The sequence below is a fragment of the Scomber scombrus genome, chromosome 21 (assembly GCF_963691925.1).
Source record: "Scomber scombrus chromosome 21, fScoSco1.1, whole genome shotgun sequence".
Lineage (NCBI taxonomy): Eukaryota > Metazoa > Chordata > Actinopteri > Scombriformes > Scombridae > Scomber > Scomber scombrus.
In genome coordinates, this window is record NC_084990.1 from 13595516 (window position 1) to 13620882 (window position 25367).

Below are 25367 nucleotides of genomic sequence, written 5' to 3' on the forward strand. Positions count from 1 at the left end.
TAATATAAATTATGTACATGTTTCTGTGTGTTTGTGTGGATAGCGTCTGTCTCTTTTCTCAACCTTCTGTTTGAGGATGTCCACTGGTGCCTGGTGAGCTTTGAGCTTCTTGTTCTTGAGGAGGATCCTCCCTTGCAGCTGCAGCGGCGACGGCAAGTGAGGGTCGTCACTGAAGTCGCTTTCAAAGAGGAAGCGTGTCACAAGACGTTCCCCAATCACCGTCTATGAAATAAATATTTGTATATGATAGACAGACATCTATAAATGATGTCCACTAATGGGAGACGCACACTGGAATGTAATGCCATGTGTGAGGATGAGAGGAAAAGCTCAGAAGTTGCAGAGGAATCCTCAACTCGAGAAAATGAAAGTGCTTTTTATCAACACCAAACAAAAAAAAAAGCAAACCCATGGTGATGTAAGCTGGCCAGGGGCAAAGAGTTGTCTAAACATGAAAGATTTTTCTTTATCTTCATCAAGTCAGTCTCCGGGGAGGGTAGAATTCTGGGAAGTATAGTTATATGAAAGCACAGCGATATCCAATGATATATCTGTGATGCCCAGAAATGTGTGGCCTTGAGTATATACTTTTTTTTTTTTTTTTTTTAAAGAAAACGAAAGGTACAGTCATAGCTGGAAGATTAGAAAAGCAAGTCTCTTACTGGGAGACTGCCAAATTGAAATGCCCAGTGCAACTGAGAAATTTTCTGGGCAAGGAAAACAAATGCTTACTCAAAGAGTGCTGTCACAAGTACCACTGAGGAAAACACTCCCACCTGTAAAGCAGTTACTGTAAGTGGAGAAGTGGAGGCTGTAGGAGACTACTTGAAGGAGTGAATGCATGTAATCTCCTCAGTATTCAGCGGGGTATTGCTGAAATACGAGCATGCATGCTTAGCTAAACCCTTTTTATAACCACACAGAAGGTTTAGTGCTGAATGCTTAAAAAGGTGGTGTTATGGGATTTGTAATGTGATTGAAAAGGAGTTCCATATTTTCATCTAATATGTGGCATTCATTATAAACATAAATGGGAAAAGACAAATCTAAACACTAATCATAAAGTTTAAGACCAGTAACATTAGAAACAAATTAACCAGACAGGAAAACTTACAGATACTGATAATGAAAGTTAGATCTTGTAATGTGAAATGGACATAATGTTTTGCTACTGTAGTACCTGTGAACTTCTGCTATGTGTGTTATATAATTGGTTATAGGAGAGTCTCATTTATCCGCTTACATACCTTGAAAATCTCAGCCATCTTGCGTTGCTGTGGAAGGGAGCAGTGGTTCTCTATGGACAGGATGACTGGCATGTCAGAATTGACAAATGCAGACCGGTTGATTGCTTCCACCACATCCTGGAGGATCATGGGAGAGATTAAATTGTTGGACGCAGCCAAACCAATACTAATGAGATTTACTGAATCAGACTATTAAAGAAAATGAAGGTGTCTGAGGGTTCTGTTTCATCCAACTTTGATTATATAAAAGTACAATTGATGAGGCATGGGAGCAGAAGGTAAGGTGAGCCACTGATTTATTGTTTGTTTTTGTCTTTTCAACCAATGGAAACGTCTGTTCTGAATTAAATGATTCATCAACATTTCTAACCTTAAAGGGTATTTTGGTGGTGAGTGTGTGTCCATGGTAGATAACTGGCATGCCATCATCTCCATCCCAACAGTCCAATTCAACGCTCCTACATCCTTGCAGCAACACCTACGTAACCATCAAACAATACAGTATCAACATTAAAAAATGATCAAAAACACACACAAAAATCTAAAAACACTGAGTAAGAATAACCACTTATTGATGTTGGCTTGAATAAGTAATTGCCTGACTTACCTGACTGTAAAGCTCTACAGAAGACTCTCCTTTGAGCTGGTGTCCAGTCAGATAGGTGTTATGAGAAGACTCGATGTAGTAGTAGGATAGGGGGTACTGAAGCTCCTCTGGGTTCATCTGGGATTCCTCATTACGAGACGCAAAGTTCTCCTTGTCCATCAGGTACCTTATAAAAAAAACCAGAGATGATTACACCCTCTTTTTCTTTTGAAAATAATATAAACTTGCCTTAGTTTGTGTAGATATGTTTTGTTCTTATACAGTATGAACATCATTTAATTTCTTTTTAATATACTGATTCAGTCTGTTCTGTATTCTGTTTGTAATATGCCGTTTATATTGAAGTATTTCTTTTGTTCTTTTTATCTCGACAAAAGCTTATTGTAAAGTCTTACATGATGACGATGATATATTTTTATACCTTGCAAAGCCTTCAAATGACATCCAACCCATTTGTCTCATGCTTGATGAGGGCTCAAATTTCTGCAAGAGAAAACAAGAAACTATTCATTAACATTATTGATCAACTTCCCTTTTTCCTTCCTTGTGTCTCAGGTTTCTTTCATCCTTATTCTATCCATTCATTTGTTTAATTAACACATCTATGTCAAGCATTTCCTCATCCTTCTATCCATGTCCAACTACAGTATATGGCCACCATCTCCACCATCTGTCCATATAGTTGAAATTAAATGCAATTCATCCATTCTCATATCCCTCACCTGTATAATGCTAAGAATTTCATCATAACTCAGGTGTTCTCTCTGACAGTTGATTAGGAAGTCATTGAGCTGAGGGATAGCCAGTCCCAAGACGCCTAGTGATGCGTTCTCAACTCCTGTCCCATTGGTCACAATGCTGGCTGCTGCAATGGCGTCAGAGATCTGCTTCTGGTTGTCGGACATCTGCTGCCTCGTACGGATAAACAGGCCAAGATCGGAACCATTCCGGGTAAGTAAGTCTGGAGAGGAGAGAGAGAGATGAGGTGAGGGTGAGGGAGAAAGGAATAATGTTGATGCATGTGTACAAGTTTTTGTTTGCTTCTTGTACCAAGGTCTGGTTGTAGCCCCGTGTCCTTGTCATCTATCCGGAGGTTGGTGTAGAGAGGAGCTGACTCTGGACTTGAACGACTGCAGGGGACGGCAAAGGTGTCAAACAACTCTTTCAGGTCCTTTCTGCTCCGGATACTGTGGAGGAAACAGAAAGCAGAATACAGGTGTTAATTTTAGAATTTTGCAGAAACAGTTTAAACGTTACGAAAGCCTTATTCAATAGCACACTCAATCAGTTTTTCCATTTTCAAATACATTAATCAGCCTCTATGACACATTTCAGCTACCGCCTTTTTGAAAAGAAAAAAAAAGACTTAATCTGCTTAAATAGTTGCTGTAAATTTACTTTGCATGGCTGTAGCTACAGTAAACAAGTGTGAAGATCAAAGGGTGCGACTAGGCAGCACACAAGAGGATAAAGTACAATCAAAGAAATTTAGGTATTAAAATAATCCATTGCTTATCACAGTAAAAACACTGTTCCCTTTTATATGACTGGGAAAATATTACAGAAGCTAAATATTATGTAGAGAAAAATCCTTGGAAAATGTCCTAGGCATGATAACCTCGAGAAGCATTTGTTGAATTTGTTTTATCATACAGTCTTTAGCTGCTGCACAAACACGATGGTTACATAACAAGGGGGAGTGACATGGCAGGAATGCTGAACAGAACCCATACTTGATACTTATACTTCTTTATACTTTATATATGAATGATTTTCAAGCCAATATATTTGTTACTGAATGTCAGATGGTAACGTATAACCAGAAAAATGTTATTTGATATAGGTTTCCATTTGGCTAGATAACACAGATACATAATTGTAAAAAGTTTAAAGCTTTGAATGAAAGATGACAAGCTAACATGCAAATTTCTGCTTACACACAGCATCTTACTACACTGTTAATAAAGTGCAGTCAAATGTTGAAAACAGGAAAACACTGATATCTACCTGAATGACTTGAAGAGCTCGACGAACTCAATGAAGCTCATCGTGCTGTCAGAAATCATGAGATTCTGAAAGCCCTTGAAGCAACATTTACCTCGACCGTGCCACGACCTGCTGCTCCATGCCCTACAACCAACAAAGAAAAGAAGAAAAAAATCTTTCTTAAACCTAACCTTACTGGAAAAATTAACAATTTAGATGTCGGACACCTAAAGTATTAGTACACATACCCTGGCTGTGATTTAGAAGTTCCTGAAAGGATTGGAGAGGATTGAGGCCGAGACTGGTTGGACCCTACCATGCTGGAGGAAGAGGAGGAGGAGGAGGAGGAAGAGGCCAGCAATCCTGGGCTCTTATTAGATGAGAGAGAGAATGGTCCAGGGAAGCTGTCCTCTATTGATGCAAAGAGGATTACGGGTAAATAAACACACACGCATAATGCAGTATCCTAAGAAAGGATCAGTATAGACATTAATGTACTGTTAAGATTAAAAAGTCACCTGGATCTTCTTGGTCTATGCTGTCCGACTCTGGTCCGTTACGATACAGTCCCTCCTTACAGCTACGAGTCTTCCTGGAAACCATCTCATCATCTGTGGCATCCCCACTATCTCCCTGTGATGGGTGGGTTTAATAGGGAATATACATCATAACAAGTCTTACTCGCTCACACATTTAATGATATTACTCAAGATAAGAACCACAGCTAAAGTAAATGTTCTGTGAATTGAATGATATAACTTCCATTCTTAAAAAAACAATATTTATAAATTAAATTTCCTATGTACTGACCCTGACAAGAATCTTCTTCTTCTTCTTGGTCTTATCATTGATACTCAGAGGACTGTTTTTCTGGGCAGCTGATTTCTCCACTCCACCTGTACCCATATTCCACCTCCGCCCACCAAACAGCTCAATGGCCTGGGCTAGTGTTGGGCCTTCGTACCTGCCATCCTCCTAACAGAGATTAACACAGACACACAAGATTAGATGAACAGGAAGGCAATGTTTAATGGTGAAGGTCACATAAAATGCAAATATTTGACTATATATGTGAATATGAAACTCTTTGACCCTAAAACAATATATATATATATATATATATATATATATAACTAATAAATATAATATTTCATTTGACTGTGCATTTTTTAATTCAGACACTGATGGACAAAAAGTGCAAGCACTGTCAAGGAAACATCATTTACTTCACACTATACGTACCTGATACAGACTGACATACTGCCTCCTAAGCCACTGCAGCCTTTGGTCAGGAAACTTCTTAAATTTCCTGGTTGCATTCACCAACTCTGACAGGCCCTTGTGAAGCATTTGTGCTGTGTGGTTGGGGGCCACAAAGTGCAGCAGTCTGTTGGCAGTGGTCAAGATATCAGTAACAATATGTTAGAAATAACAAATGAAACTGCAATCATCTTCCCAGTTACTAGTGTAGCGATGAAAAGAGTTTAAAGACTATTATAAAGCAGGAGGCTGATGTTAACCTGTTGTCTGTGGTACTGAGACCATAGAGGAGGGTGAGACCATTCTCCTCCACCGTCAACTGGCTCAGTTTGTTCTGCAAACACACAGCATGGACATCCACTCCCTGGTGACCCAGGAACACTGCCTGCACATTCAAATAAACACAACATTATGGTTGCAGTCTAATGATATCTAATCTCACTATAATGCTATTCAAACACTGAACTGATTACCAACTTGCAAGATAAATACATTTTCTTCCAATGAGTTTTGAAGAAAATGGCCATATTTGAAATATGACGACTAATTTTTTCTGGCATCAACATAACATCACATAAAGAAAAACATAAAGACTAAAAACATCAAACAGCTACACTCACCACTTACATACAAATGTTACGTAAAAACATAAACATTTTACTCTCTACTTCTTAATACTAGATTAACACTACATTAAAAGACTAACAATCTAGATTTTTGCACATAAATGTTGATTTTGAGACAAACCTTCACCACTCCGAGGTCAAGCAGGCCTTCTGCTAGTCCTGCCACCACAGTCTGTCCCAATCCCAGCGGTTGCTCTGTGAGGGAAGAACCTCCGTTCTGAGGCTTACCTGCCATAAATCAACACATTTACAATGTTTGAAATGTAGCCGAGAAACAGGAAATTAAGCAACCTGCCTCAAATACACACATTTACAAGTTACAGAAGACATGACATTTACCTATAAACACATTTATGATATGTTTAAAGATAATAATGGCACAGGAAATATGATTTTTGTAATCACATGTGCGTGTTTTTCATTTGTTTAAAGAGTAATAATGAGAGAGGAGATGGGGCTTGTCTGGCTGAGATATAAACATCTTAAAATGTCTTGATAACAAAGTAAATGTTTCCTGCGATTCCTCAAGTTAATCTTAACATATTCACCTGAGCACAATCTCACACTCTTAGTAAATAATCCTTTAGAAAGAACAATGGGTGTGTAAACTGACTCCCCGCTGGAAATGATATATACTCTGAATGTACAAGCAACTGTCTGAATAATACAAACTCAAGACAACAAAGTTGAAAGTAAAACTAGATCATTTTTTGAGCAAATTCATTTAAATATTGCAAATGCTGCTCATAAGAAACATATGTATTTGTGTCATATCAGCACAAAAACTAAACACATAAATACATCCATAGCATAACTGAATCACAGTTTGTCCCAGTAAAGAAAATAGCAGCAGAGGAGATAAACATCTTTTAAAATTATACCAGGATGGTTTTAATGAAACGTTCATGTCATCATTTACCCCAGGTGAGTGTTGTGTTGTCAGGCTGTAGTCGCAGCAGACAGCGAGCTGTGAGGTGGCTATCCTGGTCATAGTGGATGACTGTGGCTCCCTGCAGCAGAAACTGGTGAACATCTGGTTGTAGTGACAACACGTACCTAAAAAAAACACAACAAAATGAGCATGAACGGTCTGTCAAGTTAGCTGTGCATGTTTGGGTTTGTGTGTGATTGTTTCTTACCAGGGAATGAGCTCAGTACCATGGCTGAAAGCTCTGTGAGTCTCCTCGGTCCCCTGGAACTCCATCTCCTTCACTACTGGCTCAGACGACAGGTCACCTTCTGAATCGGACAGGTCCCCAACCGTGAACCTGTAGATAGACAGATGAAGGTTTAGGAAAATGGTTTGAACTCTTCAGGAAATGGTGAATGCATCAGTCTCTATGTTGACTCTCAACTACTGCAGCAAGTGAGGTAAAAGCACTGTTAGTTATAAAATGCACTGAAGTCCAGTCAAAATTATGAAATGACCTCTATCTACAGTAAGATAAACAGCACAAAGATGTAATGTAATGCAGCGGTTGAACAAGCAAAAAAGCACCATGCATTTGTCATTGCAAATTATTTCACTACTTAACAGGCTTCTACTCAAAGTGCACATAAAATATGTCGACATTAGCCGTGACATTCAAACTCCTGAAATACTCATAACCACTTACAAGACACAGTTTGATTCTTGCGATGTCCTAAATGAATGGGAACTAAAATGGGAGAAGTGAAAAAAACGAGGAGAGGAAGAGTGAGAAGAAGAATAAAGAGTGGAGAAGTTTTGACACAAGTCCTAAGAGGTGAAAAGAAAAGAATAAGCAAAAATCTCAGAGAATCTCAGTGGGAAAGAGATCAAGAACGCAGGAAAAGAACAACGTACCCTTTTTGAGTAAGAAAGATGGTATTTATCTGCATCCCAGTACAAACAGATGGACACCATACCTCTAGCCAAAATGAAGTACAGTTATTATCCTGAGATCTAACATAAAATAATAACTCAGTCAAAAAAAACTGTCTAGAAACCCAGAGAAGATAATCCAGGTTTCCTTCATAAAAACACACATGCCAAGCCTGCAATGAAATAGGATTTCTAACAACATTGTATGTTAGTGTCCAAATTCCCGCTCGTGTCATTAGCTACCGGCCACCAGAGTCCTGAAAAGTACCAGAGCTCTGTTCCTTCCTGTTCTGACAGGAAACTGAGCTGCTATATTTTTTTCTCTTTGGCACAGGTGTTTATTTGAACATCATCTTATCTCAATAACAATCTGCAAATGTGTTCCTTCACAAACCCATTATCGCATGTGGGTGTTTATGGAAGACAACTGAATTATCACGGAAAACTGGAAAGACCCGGATGGAGATCTGAGCATCCAGTTTATCTGGCCTGAGATATTGTACTGCACATGCAAAGTATCTACAGTGTATACAACATCCCATCATATGGGAGGTAATAGATATTCTGTATGTATCATATGGTTTAAAGGATTTCATTTGGCGTTTCTTTTTCACTACAACTTTAAATCTCTTTTATATCATGATATAGCATAGGTCTTACTTGTTCTAAAGAGGAGATTGCTGTAGCAGTATGTCCACGGGTTCTTTTGTCTATAAAATAGTGATGCAGTACTGTAATGTGCTTTTATTCACAAATGGGATGCCAGCCATGCCACTCATTCACAGCATGACAGCATTCATTGTTCTGATATACTGTAAATCAGTTTGTAACAGACCTTTTTCTTTAACTTTGTCTATGTGTCACTTTCTGTGAATGAATGAGGAAAATAAAGGCTTCCATCTTGAAAACAGACCTGTTTTAAACCAAAAAATGTAAAATAGGCTGAAGATAATTAAACTTGGACGTTTGCAAAGTGTTGAACTGTCTATTATAGTGATTTTTTTTTGTTTTTAAACAAGCAGCGGCAGCTAAAATGAAGAACATCAGTTACATGCCAGTAAACAAAATGTGACAACAAGCAGTTGCAAACACTTCATACACTATGTCCCGGTGTCATGATGGACTGGGTCAAATGCTATGTATGTGTAATTTGATGCCATATGTTTTATAAGCTTGGTCACCACTAGCGCAACATTTCATCCCTTTCTACTTTACACTGACGTTACACTAATGCATGGTAAGGAGACTCTGTCACTAATAAAATTCACCTTCAAGTATCCATTAACGGGAAACATTTTTTATGAGTTCCTGGTTTGCTGTTCGGTACCTGACGTTGCAAACTGAAAGAACTCTGACACGTGAGGTTTATTTATATTTTGTTTACCCACACAGTAAAAGGAGGAATATGGGTACTGACTGATTGCGGCAGCGGTCCCTGAAGGAGTTATTTCTGGACCCTGGGGATGGACCAGTAGAAGAGGGACTGGTGGAGGCATCATCAGGATCCTCTGCCTCCAAACTACGATTACAAGATCTGAGGGAGCAGGAAGAGAGGAGTCAAATGAAAGAAAATTTGAATATTTTTGACTTTTTTGAAAGCAAGTTTTCAAGGATGCAGTGTACCTGATAATCTGGAGGATGTTGCTGACAGTGGCTTCTTTCTCTGGAACATGTAGACCATCTGGACCAGACCGTGACATAAAGTTGTGCTGGCCGCTGTAGTCAGAAACAAACTAGAGAAAGGAGGACAGACAAAAACAAGAACTAGCAATGAAACCAACATAAAGTCTGATTCTTATTGCTTGTGTCAGCTATATGAGATGTGTGTGTGTTTGCACACATTTGTGGATGTTTACAGTACCTCTATTGAGTCCTCTGTGTTATCAAGAGGTGGTTTAAGGCTAATGATGCTTGCTGTCCCATCCAACGCATCACTCAGCTCCTTCAGAAAAACCCCACAGAATGGCACCACCTATGATGTGGGGACAAGAGAGAGAAAGGAATAATTTGAATGTGAACAAATGCATATTGATTTAATGAGGTAATTCAGGACTGACCCACGCAACAAAAAGTAAACAGAAACGCACCTTGCATCCTGGGATATTTAGAGCTCTGGTGACAACCTTCTTGTACTCAGAAGAAGACTCATGCTGAGCCATGGCATCCTTTAGGCTTCTCATGGTCTCGATGTCTGACTGGTCCATAAACTGCCACATCTTTAGGACCTTGCGAGACCTGGAGGACAAAGCAATCATTATTTGTCATTGGGTTTAACATGATAATTTTGTATGAATGTAGTATGAATGTTTCTTTTTAACAATTGCCAAACAAAAGGAAAAGATACACACATAATATACCTGTCAAACATTTGAATGAACCTTCCCATTCACTTAAATGAGAAAGTATGTCCAAACCTTTGACTGGTACTGCATGTGTACGCAGAATTTGAGCAAATGTGAGTTAGTGTCTTTGAGTTTCTTGAAAACCTTAGTCCAGCCAGAAACTCCATGACACCGTTGTAGTTTCCCATGTTCCAACAGCATTTAGCAACGTGGACCAAATAGGAGAAAACTTCTCTCTTCTCCTCCATGGATCCTGCTGTTAAGACCAGCCATGTCACCCATGAACTCACCTGTAGGTACAGAATAGTACATACATTATTACTGACAGTTACTACCACAGTATAGGCAAAACCCTTGAAGTCCTTCCTACTGTTCTAGTTTCATATCCTCATTAAATTGACAAACACTGCAAGAAAATCTCACATAGAGTTAACAGATGCTGTTTTTTAAATTAAAATATCTCACAGGCCACATAAAAATTTTCTAGGCTGACTTCATGTGCAACACCACAGGACGACTGCTTGGCATTGTCAGAGTATTATTACAAGCTTATCTGACAAGGCGAGTTAAATCCCAGTGAAAAGGAAATATGGTCCACGGCCAAACGATGGGCAGCTGAAACTCTTTATTGTGTGGTCTTACTTGTGCTCACGCACGTCGTCTCTTTTAAATTCTGGTATGGCAAACTGTGTCTAAGACCATACCAGCTGGCCACACACACCGGACACCCATACACCCCATACACCCCACACACACACACACACACACACACCCCCACACACACACACCAGAGATAATAAGATCAGATATCTATCAGCTGCACTCTGTCTCTGAGCTTCAAGCTGACTGCCCAAATGTATGCGCAAAAGATACGATGGCAGAAGCAGATATGAATCAGGGTTAGCTTCCTTTCACATTCTCTGCACTGGACACACATGCGCAAACACAAACTCGAAAAGATCAGATTTCAATCTGGCCGCATCTTGCTCTTTAGTGTCTGTCTCTATGCATTAGAATCTCACGAATGTATTGAAATACATGCACACGCACACTAACACAAGCACACGCACAGCTGAAGCTCTCTAACCCCCTTGCAGGCGGTAAAAACATCCCCTGGCCCAGAGATCTATTACTGGGTTATGTAAGGATCTGTAAAGCCCACCACAGTCTGACTTCACAGGGACTAAATAAAGCCACAAAGAGAGACACACCACACACACACACACACACACACACACACACACACACACACACACACACACACACACACACACACACACACACACACACACACACACACACACACACACACACACACACACACACACTAAAGTACACTGTTTCACATGAGTTTTTGTTTGAGGTTGTGTAAAATGTGACCCTTTCTTCTCTTGTGTCACATATCCTCACATGTCAACCTCAGATCCACATGTATATAACCGCACTGGATATAACATACAGTATATACAGACATTTCAGATATGAGCCAGTACATACACAGAAATTTAGTGACTTTAATAGAGTTTAATTTGTCAGACTCTATATAGTTGGTTGGCATAATTTCAAATCCACATTTATGTTACCGGTCTTATGGTTTGTTAGGTTTCACATTTTCTGTCTGACCAATATGAGAGCACACCAGCTTAAGCATTGCTGTGTGATAGAAGCATAAGCATAAGGAGAGCTGAAGGTTGGGAGGATTACTGTGGAAATGTAATTAATCTCAAACTGTCTCTTCTAACCAGTACTCACTATTGAAATCTGAAACATGGAATCGATCAAGCATTCAAAGTTTAAAACTTATGATGAGATTGTTCTTAAGAATGAAATATATCAACATAGGAATATATCAACAAATAGTTAAGTGTTAACTCATGTTAAAAGCTCTAATCTGTCGCTTTTTATCTGGTTTGCACTCAGAATACAGCAGATTTATATGGCAAATTTTAGTGTTGCACTAGTGTGGCATCATCACGCCTCACTGTTGTTGGTAGCCAAAAGCTCTCTAACACGATAACTGACTCACCAGGGAACTTAATGTCTCATTATTTAATATTGCACTAATCACCATTTCTCAATAGCGATGTATACAGAATATTTTACTTTATGATGATTAAAGTATTTTACCATGCTTATATATTCATTTTAAAACCCAACCATCAACTATGTCTATAATTAAGCATTCTTAATACATTAATACATTAAAATAGAAAAAAAAACCTCTTGATAAACATGTCCTGTAAGCACTTCTTCAGCAGCCTTGTGGTAACGAGGTCATAATCTTTTTAATCACAGTTGGGAATTCTTTGCTCACTTGTCACCCTTGTCACAGAGCTCAGAGTCATCTACAGAAAATCACTCTTGGAGCTGGTGACGATGCAGCGTCCTGCCTTACAAATGTTCAGCTCTATTGAAGTGTGTTCTAAAAAGTACTGTATATGGCTTCCTGTCAAACAACCCTGTTACCCTATAGTCTCTTATCTGTAACTCCCCTGCCCAGTGCGTGCCAGGATGTGTATGTCTTGTGTGAAACTCTGCTATCAGTCACTTCTAGCGTTATGACATCATGCAAACCCATGTTAGCAGCTGGGTTTGATTACAGTCACCATCTAAACCCTTCTCTGTCTGCAAAGCTCCTTTTTGAGCCGCCACAGATCACGGCATCAGAGTTGGCATCTCTTCTGATATTCCTGATAGAGAATGTGTGTACTCAGTGTTGTGAATGAGAGATAACAGACAGGATGTGAAAAGGTAAAGAGAGAGCATGTGGTGCGGAGAGGAAGAAAGAAGAAACAACAGTTAAATTAAAAAAAGACTAAAATTGCGCAAAACGTTTCCTCAGACACCATCCTCCCTCACATACATAGCATACTGTAGGTGTCATCAATATCAGCACACACACACACACACACACACACACACACACACACACACACACACACACACACACACACACACACACACACACACACACACACACACACACACACACACACACACACACACACACACACACACACACACACACACACACACACATAACCGGAGCTGGGTACAAGCTGATCCCCTTTGATGTTTGTGTATGTGTCCATCTGTCTGTCTCCATCTGTGCGCGTGTTATTAGTTGAACTATGAGGGTCAGTTTCTCCTTGATACATGAATTACATAACCAAGGTTGACAAAGAACTATTACAAACTCAAAGCATGAGCACATACTGTGCCTATAAAAACTAAACCCTGCAGACAGAAACAAAGGGCCCCGAACTGCTAAACCTTCCCAGTCTCCCAATTTTCTTGCTGTGCTTTTCTGCATAATCTTTTAATCCCATACACTGCTTGAAAATGAACAAGATCAGAACCCTTAGATACTTTTGGTAAAATTAGATTTAAATTTACAAAATGATGTCCATCAGACATCAAAGACTTCAATCAGTTTCATCTAAATGACAGTCAATTGTTCCCCTAATGGCAGTATCTTTTTTTAAACGGCTCATTTAGAATAAAATCCACATTCAAAAATGCATTTGTGCATAGTTCCACTTTCATTAAATGAAACATTTCTATTCAGACCAAACCCAGCTCGGAATAAGTAACTGTAACCATGCCAATAATTGTTTGTTGGAGATACCAATTTCTTACATAATGACAGGTGCCTAGTGAAGAGAATTAAAAATGAATTTTAGAAACTGGAAGATAATTTATCAAACATTTCTAATATAACAAAGCGGCAGCCTCTGGGGCTGCAAAATGAAGCCAATGCAGAAGTGCCAAAAACTGCAGTTCATCAAATGATCACTTGAGGCAGGCTCCAAGAGCGACACAATTCCCATAGGCACCCATATTAAAAATGCTTTACCCAGGTTCACAGAGTGTGTTTTCAGTTAATGAAAGTTAATTGTAACATTTTGGTGGCCTAAAAAAAATTGTGTTCAGCATTTGGTTGTATTAAGGAGTGAGACATTTTTTTCAGTAAGTACATTTTGTTTTAATGGTTTTAAGCCTGCTTTTGGCTAGCGAGAATTGGCATTAGTATTAGCATTAATGCTAAGCAGTAAACCATAGACTGGAAATGCACCGTGCTAACCAAACTAGCAAGTAGCAGCTGGTGTAAGGGTCAGCTCAACTCGTCCATAACACTGTCCACCATCAGTGAAAAAAACTGCATCCTGGGAAAACTTACCCAAACCATTTACAGCCAGAGCTAAGAAAGAATACTCCAACAGTATGTCATCTTCCTCAGAACGCCACTTTTTTTTCTTTTTTTTTTTTTTAACTTCAGGGCTTCATCATGTCTTCTCGGGAAAGAATCACTGTTGTCATTTGACTCTTGTTCCATTGTGCCCATATATGGCTAAAATGCACATTTGGGAACATGTTTTTTCATGTGTCTCTCCTCTTACTGACTTAAATGAAAACCAGCTGATGTGAAAGGCATGCAATTTAAAGATTACATCATTTCCAATCAATCTCTCTCTCTCTCACTTTCTCTTTCTCACCAGTTGAGTGTTCGGATTGTTTATTCTCAAAGTCACTCACCAGAAAAGACACAAGGCATGGGAGTGCAACTTCAGCCAACTTACACCACTGTGAGTGTGTGCGCTTGTGTATATACAGTGTGTGCTTCAATCATGAGTTGATAAGTTGGTATGACTCGCGCAGCAAATACGACGGGGCAAATCTAGCTGTAGATAAATACAATTATTGGTCTGCTATGCTTTTCAAACTTTCACACTAGTGTCAAATCGCAAAACACACTTCACTGCCTCTGATGATGTCATATAGGCGGGTCACAAAAGGACATGAAAGGCCCCAGTCATCAAGTCAGGAGAAGCCCAGGCAAGTTTCCTGATAGTTCATAGTTCCTGATAGAGAAGTGCTCTCTTTCAATGAGACATCAACATTTAATGCCTTCTTTAAAAGGTTTTTCAAGGCATTCAGAAGGTTGGGGCACAATCGATTTTCACTGGCTCTATTCCAGGCTTAAAAATCATGAAGTAACAACTCAGCTTGTGAGATATAGACTGCGTGAGGCTACTATGCTAGATCACAGTGAAGCTGTATTGGGTCGACTGACTTCAAAAGATAACCTAAACAAAGCAGAAAATGTGTGTGTTCGGTTTAAAGAAACAGCTACGTCTCTGATAATATATCAAACTGAATACCAAGAAAGAGGTTTTTATATTCGTTCTGTTTTTCAAACTCACAGTTCTGCATACTGTACATTTTCTTAAAGCAGTCTCCTTACCTCGTTGAACCGTGCCACCAGGTCCTCCACAGCGTTACTTCGCTGAGCACTCTGGGTAGGCATGTTGGGCGCTGACAGTGAGGCCTTAAGGTTTGGATGGCGTTTGGTTTGACACTCAGGACTGCCCAAGTCTCGAGTGAGGAAACAGAGGTAGTCCAAGGGAAAGACCTATAGATAGATGCATAGTACAGAGGAGAAAAGGGCATGGACTGGGATTACTGCCATGTTAGAGACAAAACCTACTTGTTATCTCTATATTCGTCCTTCAAATTGTCAATCAACCTTTGTCCTTCTGATAACCACTTTCCTGTCCACAACATCTACACAGGATATTAATCATTTTTGCCCATTATATAATGTTATTTTGTAAGTTCCTCCTACCCGTTGGTAGAGCTGCTGCTCTTGCTCGGTGAGGATACAGGCAATCTCCTCAGGGAATTGAACAAGGTGCCGCAGCTCTGCCAGCTCCTTACTGATCCCACTGACACTGGGAGGAAGAGAGCTGCTGCTGGTCATGCTGTTGGCCAGCTGACGCTCTGGATGGACAGATAAAGAGGAGAGACAAGAAGATAGACGTTATTCATTTTACATTACTTTTTACTTTCCATATCTAGCTTGACATCTAGCAAAGCTTCTAGCATCTAGCTTGAGTGACAAGGGTGAGTGACAGAGGTGAAGAAAGAGAAGGGTTACTGGACAGAAGGAGGGAAGAAGGAAAGTATTGGAGTAAAGAATTGGAAAGACAACAGGAATGAGAAGACGAGGGATAAAAAGTGAAACTACTCTGATGTCATGCTGATCCATAAAAGTTTTAAGCCTAAATGAAAGGTGCATCTCTTTTTCCGGATTATCCTGAATGACTAAAGTCTCCTGATCATTCAGTCCTTGCATGCCATACTCTCTATATCAATCTACCAGCCAAGGAAGGCCTGCACAATTCACCCTTTAGAGGTAAACAACACTGATCACCTGCCAGTTCCTGTGTTTGGATTTCAGTAAGGTCCATTAGTCTGTCTGTTTACAGACATATGCACACACACACTGCATGCAAACCCCATCTCATCTCTGCTAACAAAGGACTAATGGACAGTTTCTAGACTGGTGCTAGAGCTGCCAGGTAGACATACTGTACATCGTCGGGATGAATGCCACATAAACTAACAGTCCTTTTCCACCACAGGAACTTTTCCATTTGAGGTGCACTTGGAGGACTTTCACCTGCATTCAACTGCACAGATCATATTTAAATCACTGGGACATAGTTCCTGCCCCTCGACACCCCTTCCTCCACAGGCAGCGGCTGCCGGGGGTTTACAGTACTGAATACTGCTGACTGGGCACTTTAGCATGTTTTAGCTATCAGCTATGAAGTTTCATGTGTGTGAAAACAGTTTTTTTCTTCAGATTCAGACAATTTTGTCTGCACTATATGATGATGTAGTCAGTTAAGCGATTTGAGCTATATAATGCCATAAAGAAAGGAGATGTACACCAAATAGACTGAACACCAATAATTAGACTGTCTGTGTCTGGTCACTGTCAACTGTCATGCACACTGAAACCTGCCTAACCCCCCAACACACACACACACACACAAAATTGTGCATGCATACATATATGCAGACACACACTTAAAGGTTGTCCTTGGTAACCCTAGAGATGTGCCACAAGTAGTCATGGTAACTGCAGTGACTGCATGCAGGAACAAAACTTGCTTATTTACACAGTTTGATTTGTGGATCCGGCTCCAACGCTTCTGTAATGAGCTGCGTGTGTGGGTGTGTGTGTGTGTATGTGTGTAGGACAACAACAGAAACAGACTGAGCTTAGAGAAAGCTGAGAGCATAGAAAAAGAGAGAAAAAGGAAGGAAAAAAATGAAGCAAAGCCAGGATAAAAGAAATAAACTTAGGAAACTAAAGTTGAGGACAAAGCAGGACAAGGTTGTTTGAACAAAGAAAAGCTCAGTGAATAATTCTTCACACAAGCAATAAAACTAATATAAAACAGAGAAAGGTACAGAGAAAATGAGAGCAGAAGAGAGATGGGAGGAGAGGACAGAGATAAGACAGAGAGGAAGGAAGGGATGAGTAGAATAAGTGGAAATTTTGTAGTTTACACTACGCTGCAGGTGTGAGTAATCTATCACAGTTACACAGACAGCATAATCCACTAAATACTTGAAATGTCTTACAGAGAGACTTACTACAGGTTGTGAATGATGGTTCATTTTACACTCTAGCCTTTCACATTATTCATACAAGTCTTTACATTAAAAGAAATATGATAAAAACAATTGGACTGCTGAAAAGGGGAATGTATTTCAGAGACCCAGATGCCCTGAAACTACATATACAGTAATGTGTGGCTTTATTTAAAATGCACCGAACAAATCAAAAGCATAACTACCGTCTATCCTTGACACGCTGATTTACACAAGCACTATGATAGAAACCTTGTAGAAACAGCTGCAACTTGTATAACCACCAAAAAAATTAAGAAAAATGAGGTAGTCAACATATCATATCATATAGTCAAGATGTGAATTTTCATCTGGTTCACAACCTTAATCATCTCTACTCCTATTGCAAGGTACAGATATAAAGAAATTCCATAAAATAAATTCCTTAGATTTCCATGAAACATATTTTTTACAAGAAGATCTATCTGCCTGAACTTACAGTACTTGAAACATTACTCTCATTTGATCTGAAAATCATAAATTGACTTATAGAGGAAAAACTGGAAGAAAATAACACATAACTCATTGTTGTTTAATGTATATGATTTAAAACTAGATGGCCTTTCATTTCAAGCATATGGGCAACATTTCCTCGTCTCTACCTCAGAACTGTTTTTTACAAGTGACCCTTTTGAAGTGGAAAAGGAGACACTCTCAAACTAGTGATATGAAATTCATGACCATTCAGTGGTCTCAATCATTCATTTATTCATCCTTTAAACCAGGAAACACACAGGCACACAAAGGTGTAAGACAAGGCGTGACAAGAAGCTCACAAGTGATTCTGAGGAATTCATTATAAGCAAGTGTACAGCAGAAAAACTCTCATAAAACCATGATGATGAGAAACAAGAACGGTGCTACATACAGCCCGAAGATAAAGTTTTATAAATGTTTATTCTTTTAAAAAAAAAAAATTAAAAATCATATAAATCACTTTTTTATGGGTTCTAAATTATAATCAATGAATAAAAAATGTATTAGAAAAGGTATAAAGAATTCATTGTTCTTTATCCTGTGTTTTTCATGATACTCTCAACTTCTGCCTGCAAAGCTTCACATAAACTGTACGATATCAACGGTGACAATAGAAAAGTCTGATAAACACTAAGATTGATTCCTGGATGAAGACTTGAATTCCAATGACAGTGATAAGTGCATCTAATATAATGTGCTGTGGAGCCAGGAGAAAAAGGCCCCTGACCCGTTACGGATTCTGAACACGAGTTTGAGAAACACTGATGAGTAATACCGAACATGCAGTGCTCCTGCTGTGAGACTGACAGAATATGAACCTGGGACTAATTGACCATGATTTCTCTGTGATTTTTATGCATGGGTTTACTCATCTGTAATGCATGCTGAATACAAATATCCTGTGTGTGTGTATGCATGTGTGTAAATGGATTTTTTTTTTTTTTTTTATGTGGTAGTGGACAAAGAACATTGGCCGGAAATCCTTTTTAACCATTTTCATGACATTTCTATTGTAACAAATAGCATGCCATCAAGAGAGACAGAAAGTGTCTGTGTAGGTTTCAGTATTTCATGTGTGATAACATATGTTTGTCTAAAATAGGACTTAGTCTCAAATGGGACTGATATTCAAAGGTTTAGATTGCAGCAGGTTTACTCTTATGAAAGTCTGCTGTTTCCTACTATATGAAGCTCAACTAACTTTAGCCTTGGAGCTGATATTTGCATCCACACATTTCATAAAATCATACATGTTTCTATCTGAAAATGAAAAATAACATGTCAGTGTCATAATTACATTATTTTGCCACACTTCTGATAAGAGCAAGAGTAACCTTACCTCAGTATTCATCCCCACATCCATCACACCCATCATTACCAACCATCATCATGATTAGCATATTACAGGTATAACAAAATCAAACTTTCAAGGAGTTCTTCTGAAGGCCAAACCAAATCAATATGAGAGTCTCACTCAGTCAGATATCTGTGGAAGTCAACCAGTAACTGACTCATGGTCAAGTACTGCGTGGGGACTGAAAAATCAAAATGAAACAAAATGGCCGAACGTTTTTCAATATTGGGCATGGTATTTGAATCACAAGTTATTTATACCAACCAAAGTCGAGAAAGACCAGGCTGTCTTTCTTTGCCAGCCAAGTGCATGCATACGTGCGTACACTGTTCTTACAAAGTGCAGACACGTTTAGAGCTGATGACAACTTCCCCCTGGAGTATGTGGGGCACTCAAACAGGTGCAGCAAACAGCTAGAGTCAAAGGACTTTTAAAAATGTGTCTTTTGAACCTATAAATATACTTGTATACAACATCCTAAACATTATACTTTGCCATAGAGAGATTATAAAGACAGAGCAACAAATGGATTACTTAGCTTCCCCAGGGATCTCAAACACAAAGACACTTGCCTGCTCATATTTTTTCTTATCCTACGACACAGAGAGCCTATGGCCACAAATTATGTCAAAACTGTCCTAAACAACATTATTATCATGTCGGATCATTATAATCATATCATCTCAATGTTGATACACTTTAATTCATTTCTAAATATCACTGTGGAAAATGTTTAGGAAATACAAAAATAAAATTACAACCTTCAGCCAAAAGGCAGCATCTGCTGTAGAAATGTCCCTTTAAACAACAATAAAACAATAGTTTCTTGCTTTAAGTGTTGGTCTGTCTTGGCACCACTTAATGTTTAAAACATATACAAATGCACATCAAAGTACATCCATGTATATTCACATAAATGCTCTTGTAAATAAAAAAAACAACTATGTGTAAACAAGACTTAAGTGAAGACACTGTGTACCCACGCACAGCAGCAAACATGAACTCATAACACACAGACACAGCCAAACACACAGCAGCAGCAGAAGCAATAAACATTGATCTGTCTGACTGCTGATTTATCACAGGGAGTTTCCCTTTTGGATAAGACATGCACACTCTTGAACACACATAAAACCACGTGCAGACATAAATATAACATTTCGGTTCCTTTGACCTTTCTTATAGAAGGGGAGGACTAGGACAACAAACCAGGATAAAGATAAGAAGTTCAGACCGATCAAACAAAAACACAGACCACATTCAATTCATCAAATTCTGAAAATGGAACAAAATTCAGTCAAATAAATAATACTTTTGGAGATTGAAAAAAAATAAATAACTGTATGCAGTCAAAGAATTTTGCCGGATACTTCTGTTTTCATGTGAGAAGCAACTATACTTAAAATGTGGCCCAATTAATTTACACTGGCACACGCACTATGCAGAAGACAGAGAGAGCCTTTACCAAGTGAGTTCACTGTCTCTGGGTAACTTCACAATGACTTGACACAAATTAGGTGCAACACATGGGTATTTTCAGTGGTTTTGCTTTTAATTGTGAAGTGTGTTACTGTATCCTCAGAGTCAAAACATATCCATAGCCTTGTGGCATTCTTTTTTTGGGGGGTGAATTAAATGTGAAGTTATCCAGACACTGAAATTCTTGACTGTCATGCTGTCGGGTTTCTGGTATGAAAGGGTCACAGTGCACACACAGTGCTGCATCATGTATTTTGTATTTATAAATCCAAAACTTATTCAATTGAATTCCAATGTTTGCTGCTGCCCCCTGCAGTTTTATTTTATTTTGTTTGGAGGCGATCGGAGTGGGGTTGGGGGATAATGTGTTTTAAATGTACCATTTGTGAGATCGTGCAACTCATCAGGCACAATATGAAGGAAACACAAAAAATAAAATAAAATAAATCTTAAAAGAGCACCATAACATCCTAACATAAAAAATCTGAGTCATGCTCTATGAGGTATGGGTTTATTTGCCAATAAGAAAAACAATATTAAAACCTTCCCCACTACAAAAAAATAGGTGTAGGTATCAATAATGTCACATAAAATCTGTATTAAATGACATTAATAAAACAGAATCGAAGAAGATACAATAGTACTTTAAAGTACAAATCAAACCCAAAAACAACTGCCAAGAGAGTTAAGACACATGCTGGAATCTGCAACCCTGCATTTGGCACCAATTAGACGGTAAAAACAGAGCTGGCAACACACACAGCTAGATATTGTAGGTATACGGGATTCTGCAGTTTTCAAGATGACTTACTGTATCATGAAACTTTAATAATTAATCACTACTTAAGTACTTTTTTTTAATGAGTTTCCTTGAAGTCTTGACAACAATGAGGAAAACACTTGCTATTAATGTATACATAAAGTACAGAGAGCCTCAAAGGTCTTTTTTCCCCCCTTTTTTGCGTTACCGTGCAATATTTTGTGTTACCATGCAAAATGCTTTGCATTCCCTCACAATGTTTTTCATCCTCTTACAATAAATTACTTTTCTTGTTCCATTCCTTCTGAGCCATATGTCTATTATAGATGCCTCCTTTTCCTCACTGAAACCCCTCTGGGATCCATCTCTTTCATAATCAAACCCTCTTCTCTTCTGTATTTGTAGCTGTCCTGAGTACAGTAACTAGTCATGCATCCTGCAGAGTGCTATTTGTTTAAGTTTACTTTCACTAATTACTTAGCAATGCCTATTGATCAGTAGTACTATATCAGCATACTTAATGCCCAGTTTGAAGTAAAATTCAATGAGCTGATCCATACTGTGGCGTTGCACTGAGATCAGCTGAGTGAAAATGGACAAACGGCTCAGAAGGAAAGGAAGAAGAAAAATATTGCAAGGAAATACAAAAGTATCGCGAGACAGCGCAAAATGTATTACAAGGGAATGAAAAAACCCCAAAAACAACAACAAAAACTAATCTTAACATGACCCTTGAGGGGTTCCATATTAAAGAGGTAACAATAAAGTCGAATTTTCTTTCAGAAAATATAAAACACATGCATGTAAATGTGCAGTAACAAAAACTGTTGCTGCTGTGTGAAGAGACCTGCAGTCACGCTGTACAGTAACTCACATTTCCTCTACTCACTGATCAGCTTGAAGTCCATTCTGTGAGAGTGCTTCATGCTTGCTAGATACAGCTGGCCGCTCTGCCTCCCACACTGACAGTTCAGTGCCGAGGTGAACGAGGTACACTTGTCCACATTTGAGCCACCGGTCTTGTCTCTCCTGCAGCTGCTCTCTCTCTCCCTCCCTTTCTTTCTTTATGCTCTATTTCTCTCTCCCTTACTCCATTTCCAATTTGAACTCTCTCCAATTTGCACCGTGTCTCTGTCTTTTGCTCTCTTACGTTCACCTGGCTGTCTTTCTCTTCTCTCTCTCCCTCTTCAGCAAACACTCTTTACACGTTCTTCACTCGTTATTCACTATTCCTCTCTCTCTCTCTCTCTCTCTCTCCCTCTACCTCCCGCCCACTCTTCCCTGACACCATACATAGTTCACAGCCATGTGCTACAGATAGACCAACCAGACCATCCCACCCCACAAACACACATATACAAAGAGACTGAATTCATTCACTCATGCAGACTGAAGAACCATCTAAAAAATGATAAGACATTCAAAAGATTCATTTTTCTGTCTCTCGCGCTTGATCACTTAATCAACAATTTTCATCCTTTTAAAGTCATTAATCAGGATAATATATCAATATTTTCCAGTTGCACTTTTTCAGAAGTCAGATTTGCTGCTTCTGTTTCATAATATCATTTTAATTTGAATGATTTGATACTGGTTTTGGACTGTTAAGTCTGACAAAAGAAGCAATTTGAGGATGTCACTTTGTGCTCTGGAGAATTGGGCATGTAAAATAACAAATAACTAAAACATTACTGACAGATTAATGAAAATAATAATTAACAGCAGGGGCAATTAAATGTGAGCTATTGTAAATCAACTATACAAGCAAGCTCACTAAAATTGTTTATAAGTATGTGAAACATTTATACAGTATACTGTTACTTTCAGTACTGTTAGGTGTGTGGAAAAACATTTTGATTTCTCACCAGCAATAAAAATGCTGCAATTCAGTCTAAGAACTTTCACATGTGTATTTTTAGCAATTCTATGGCCATCTAAACAATATGTTATCCTTGAGACTTCCCTTCACTATGATTCCCCACCATATCTTCTGTCAATGGGTCTTAAATGCTGGCAGGCAACACAATGTGCAATGATGACTGAAAGGAAGACAGAAAAAGAAAGAAGGAAGAAAAAGAAAAGAAATGCCAGTATTGAGCTGGAAGGATGGCAACATGCTTCCTTTTCAGTAGTACTGTAAATTGTGCTATAAAGGAAATGAGCTCAAGAAAGAAGCACTCAAACCACTACCATTTATATTTCACAGGAATATGGCTCAATCCCAGTGGTTTTCAGCTGAGTGTTTCTCTGTACTTAAATGACCACAAATGTGTATAGTTTCAAAGAGATGGATTTAATGCCAAAAACTTTTTTGCACACAGTTTCTTCGATTTTGATTTCTTGCTTTTAGCTTATTAATACTTTTCTTTTTTTAAATAAATGGTCTGTTTGTGTATTTTCATTTTGTCTTTTTTTTTTTTTGTCTTTGTCACCTTGCAACTTTGACATCTTCATCATCAGATAAAACTAATGTACACACAACAATATGTAAGATATAATAGCTAGGATAATAAAGGAGAGCATAAATAAATATGATGTTTTGGTTTCTTCTTAGGTTGGAACGGATGCACACTGTGGGGAACTACATTTTTGGAAATGAAATGTTATTATATAGTTATTAATAAGATTTAGTCCCAAAATACATAGTATTGGTATGATTGTATGCAAATGAAAGCAAGATAATATCAATGCATGTACAATTCAATGAAAATACACACAAATAAAACAGATTTAAAAACAAGAAGATCACACAATCACATTAATAGCCAAGCCTGTGTTCGCACAAAACATACACATAGAAGATTTTCAGACACACACACACACACACACACACTGCTTCAGGACAAACTACTCCTCGGACATCAACAGTGCTTGAGCTGACATTGACTAGTAGGCAGCCATCTGGCTTTGCACGTTTCTTAAAGTCAAGCTCCATCAAAAACAACTGCTTCTAATTACCGACACATTAGGTAATGATTTATGGTCTCTAAATTTCTCAGTGTGTGTACTCCTGTGTTTAAGCAGCACACACACATACACCTTGACCTTACCCTTGTCTTACCCCCTTGACATTTTTTCCAACACCAGTATTTGTGTTTATAGGTGTCAATAGTTTACCCTCACAACAAAAGCCTGTGATACTGACCCAGTCATGTGGCAACTCAACCTACAACATATCATTTATCATCTCCCAAACGCTCCTCCTGACCTGCCACCAAAACCCAATGACTGCCAGGCTACAGCACCATGATAAATCATTTACATACTTCACAGGATGCAAAAATGCTTTCAAATCATTACAGTAGATGAGGCACGTTGAGAAGGTCTAGAAAAACATTCCACCTTTCACCACTCATATTAGAACTCTAAGAATATACCAAGGCTGGCCGGGCGATTATCCTGGTAATCCTTGAAAGCATTTGGGCCAGAGCCACTGATGGAGTTTGCTCAGTTATACTTCAAGCCTTTATATCACCACTCCACATCTAAAATCAATAGGAAATAGGAAATATTGATTAATTTCATATATTTTTATCTTTTATATCTTATAAATATGATTTAGCATCTGATATATATGACAAAACTCCCATAATTATGTGATGTTTGCCTGGGAATTAAATTATCTGTACCCCACAAATGTACTTCCTTGCACTGCTCCATTAAATATATACAGTGTAAAGATACTGACAATTAAAATTACAAAATTATTAAATATAACTATTTTGCCTAATTTCATTCAGAAATAAGATATATTGTACACAATAACAAGCATTTCTCAAATGTACCACCTGCTCTTAGATATGCTAGCTGTCATCAGCAGACCTTTACACATAATTCAATTAGAGCTTTTACAAGTGACATGTAACTGCCATCAGGACACAAAAAATACTTTAATGTGGTT

The 25367-nt window shown here is 38.5% G+C and overlaps 1 protein-coding gene across 3 annotated transcripts in view; it reads right to left on the bottom strand.

Annotated features, from left to right (window-relative positions):
• The window catches only part of plce1 (phospholipase C, epsilon 1), an 83264-nt gene that overhangs the window by 15061 nt on the left and 42836 nt on the right, over positions 1 to 25367 (bottom strand). For all 3 annotated transcript variants that reach the window (XM_062442051.1, XM_062442052.1, XM_062442050.1), the window contains exons 9-31: positions 15538 to 15692; positions 15157 to 15324; positions 10056 to 10201; positions 9657 to 9804; positions 9431 to 9541; positions 9193 to 9302; positions 8987 to 9103; positions 6866 to 6994; positions 6646 to 6782; positions 5848 to 5954; positions 5361 to 5485; positions 5083 to 5227; positions 4651 to 4815; positions 4359 to 4473; positions 4089 to 4251; positions 3862 to 3984; positions 2905 to 3041; positions 2577 to 2815; positions 2276 to 2337; positions 1855 to 2020; positions 1618 to 1725; positions 1248 to 1364; positions 64 to 222 (exon numbers count right to left, since the gene is read on the bottom strand). In XM_062442051.1, the coding sequence (XP_062298035.1) occupies positions 64 to 222; positions 1248 to 1364; positions 1618 to 1725; positions 1855 to 2020; positions 2276 to 2337; positions 2577 to 2815; positions 2905 to 3041; positions 3862 to 3984; positions 4089 to 4251; positions 4359 to 4473; positions 4651 to 4815; positions 5083 to 5227; positions 5361 to 5485; positions 5848 to 5954; positions 6646 to 6782; positions 6866 to 6994; positions 8987 to 9103; positions 9193 to 9302; positions 9431 to 9541; positions 9657 to 9804; positions 10056 to 10201; positions 15157 to 15324; positions 15538 to 15692 (3152 nt within the window). The remainder of the gene's footprint in view (positions 1 to 63; positions 223 to 1247; positions 1365 to 1617; positions 1726 to 1854; positions 2021 to 2275; positions 2338 to 2576; positions 2816 to 2904; positions 3042 to 3861; positions 3985 to 4088; positions 4252 to 4358; positions 4474 to 4650; positions 4816 to 5082; positions 5228 to 5360; positions 5486 to 5847; positions 5955 to 6645; positions 6783 to 6865; positions 6995 to 8986; positions 9104 to 9192; positions 9303 to 9430; positions 9542 to 9656; positions 9805 to 10055; positions 10202 to 15156; positions 15325 to 15537; positions 15693 to 25367) is intronic.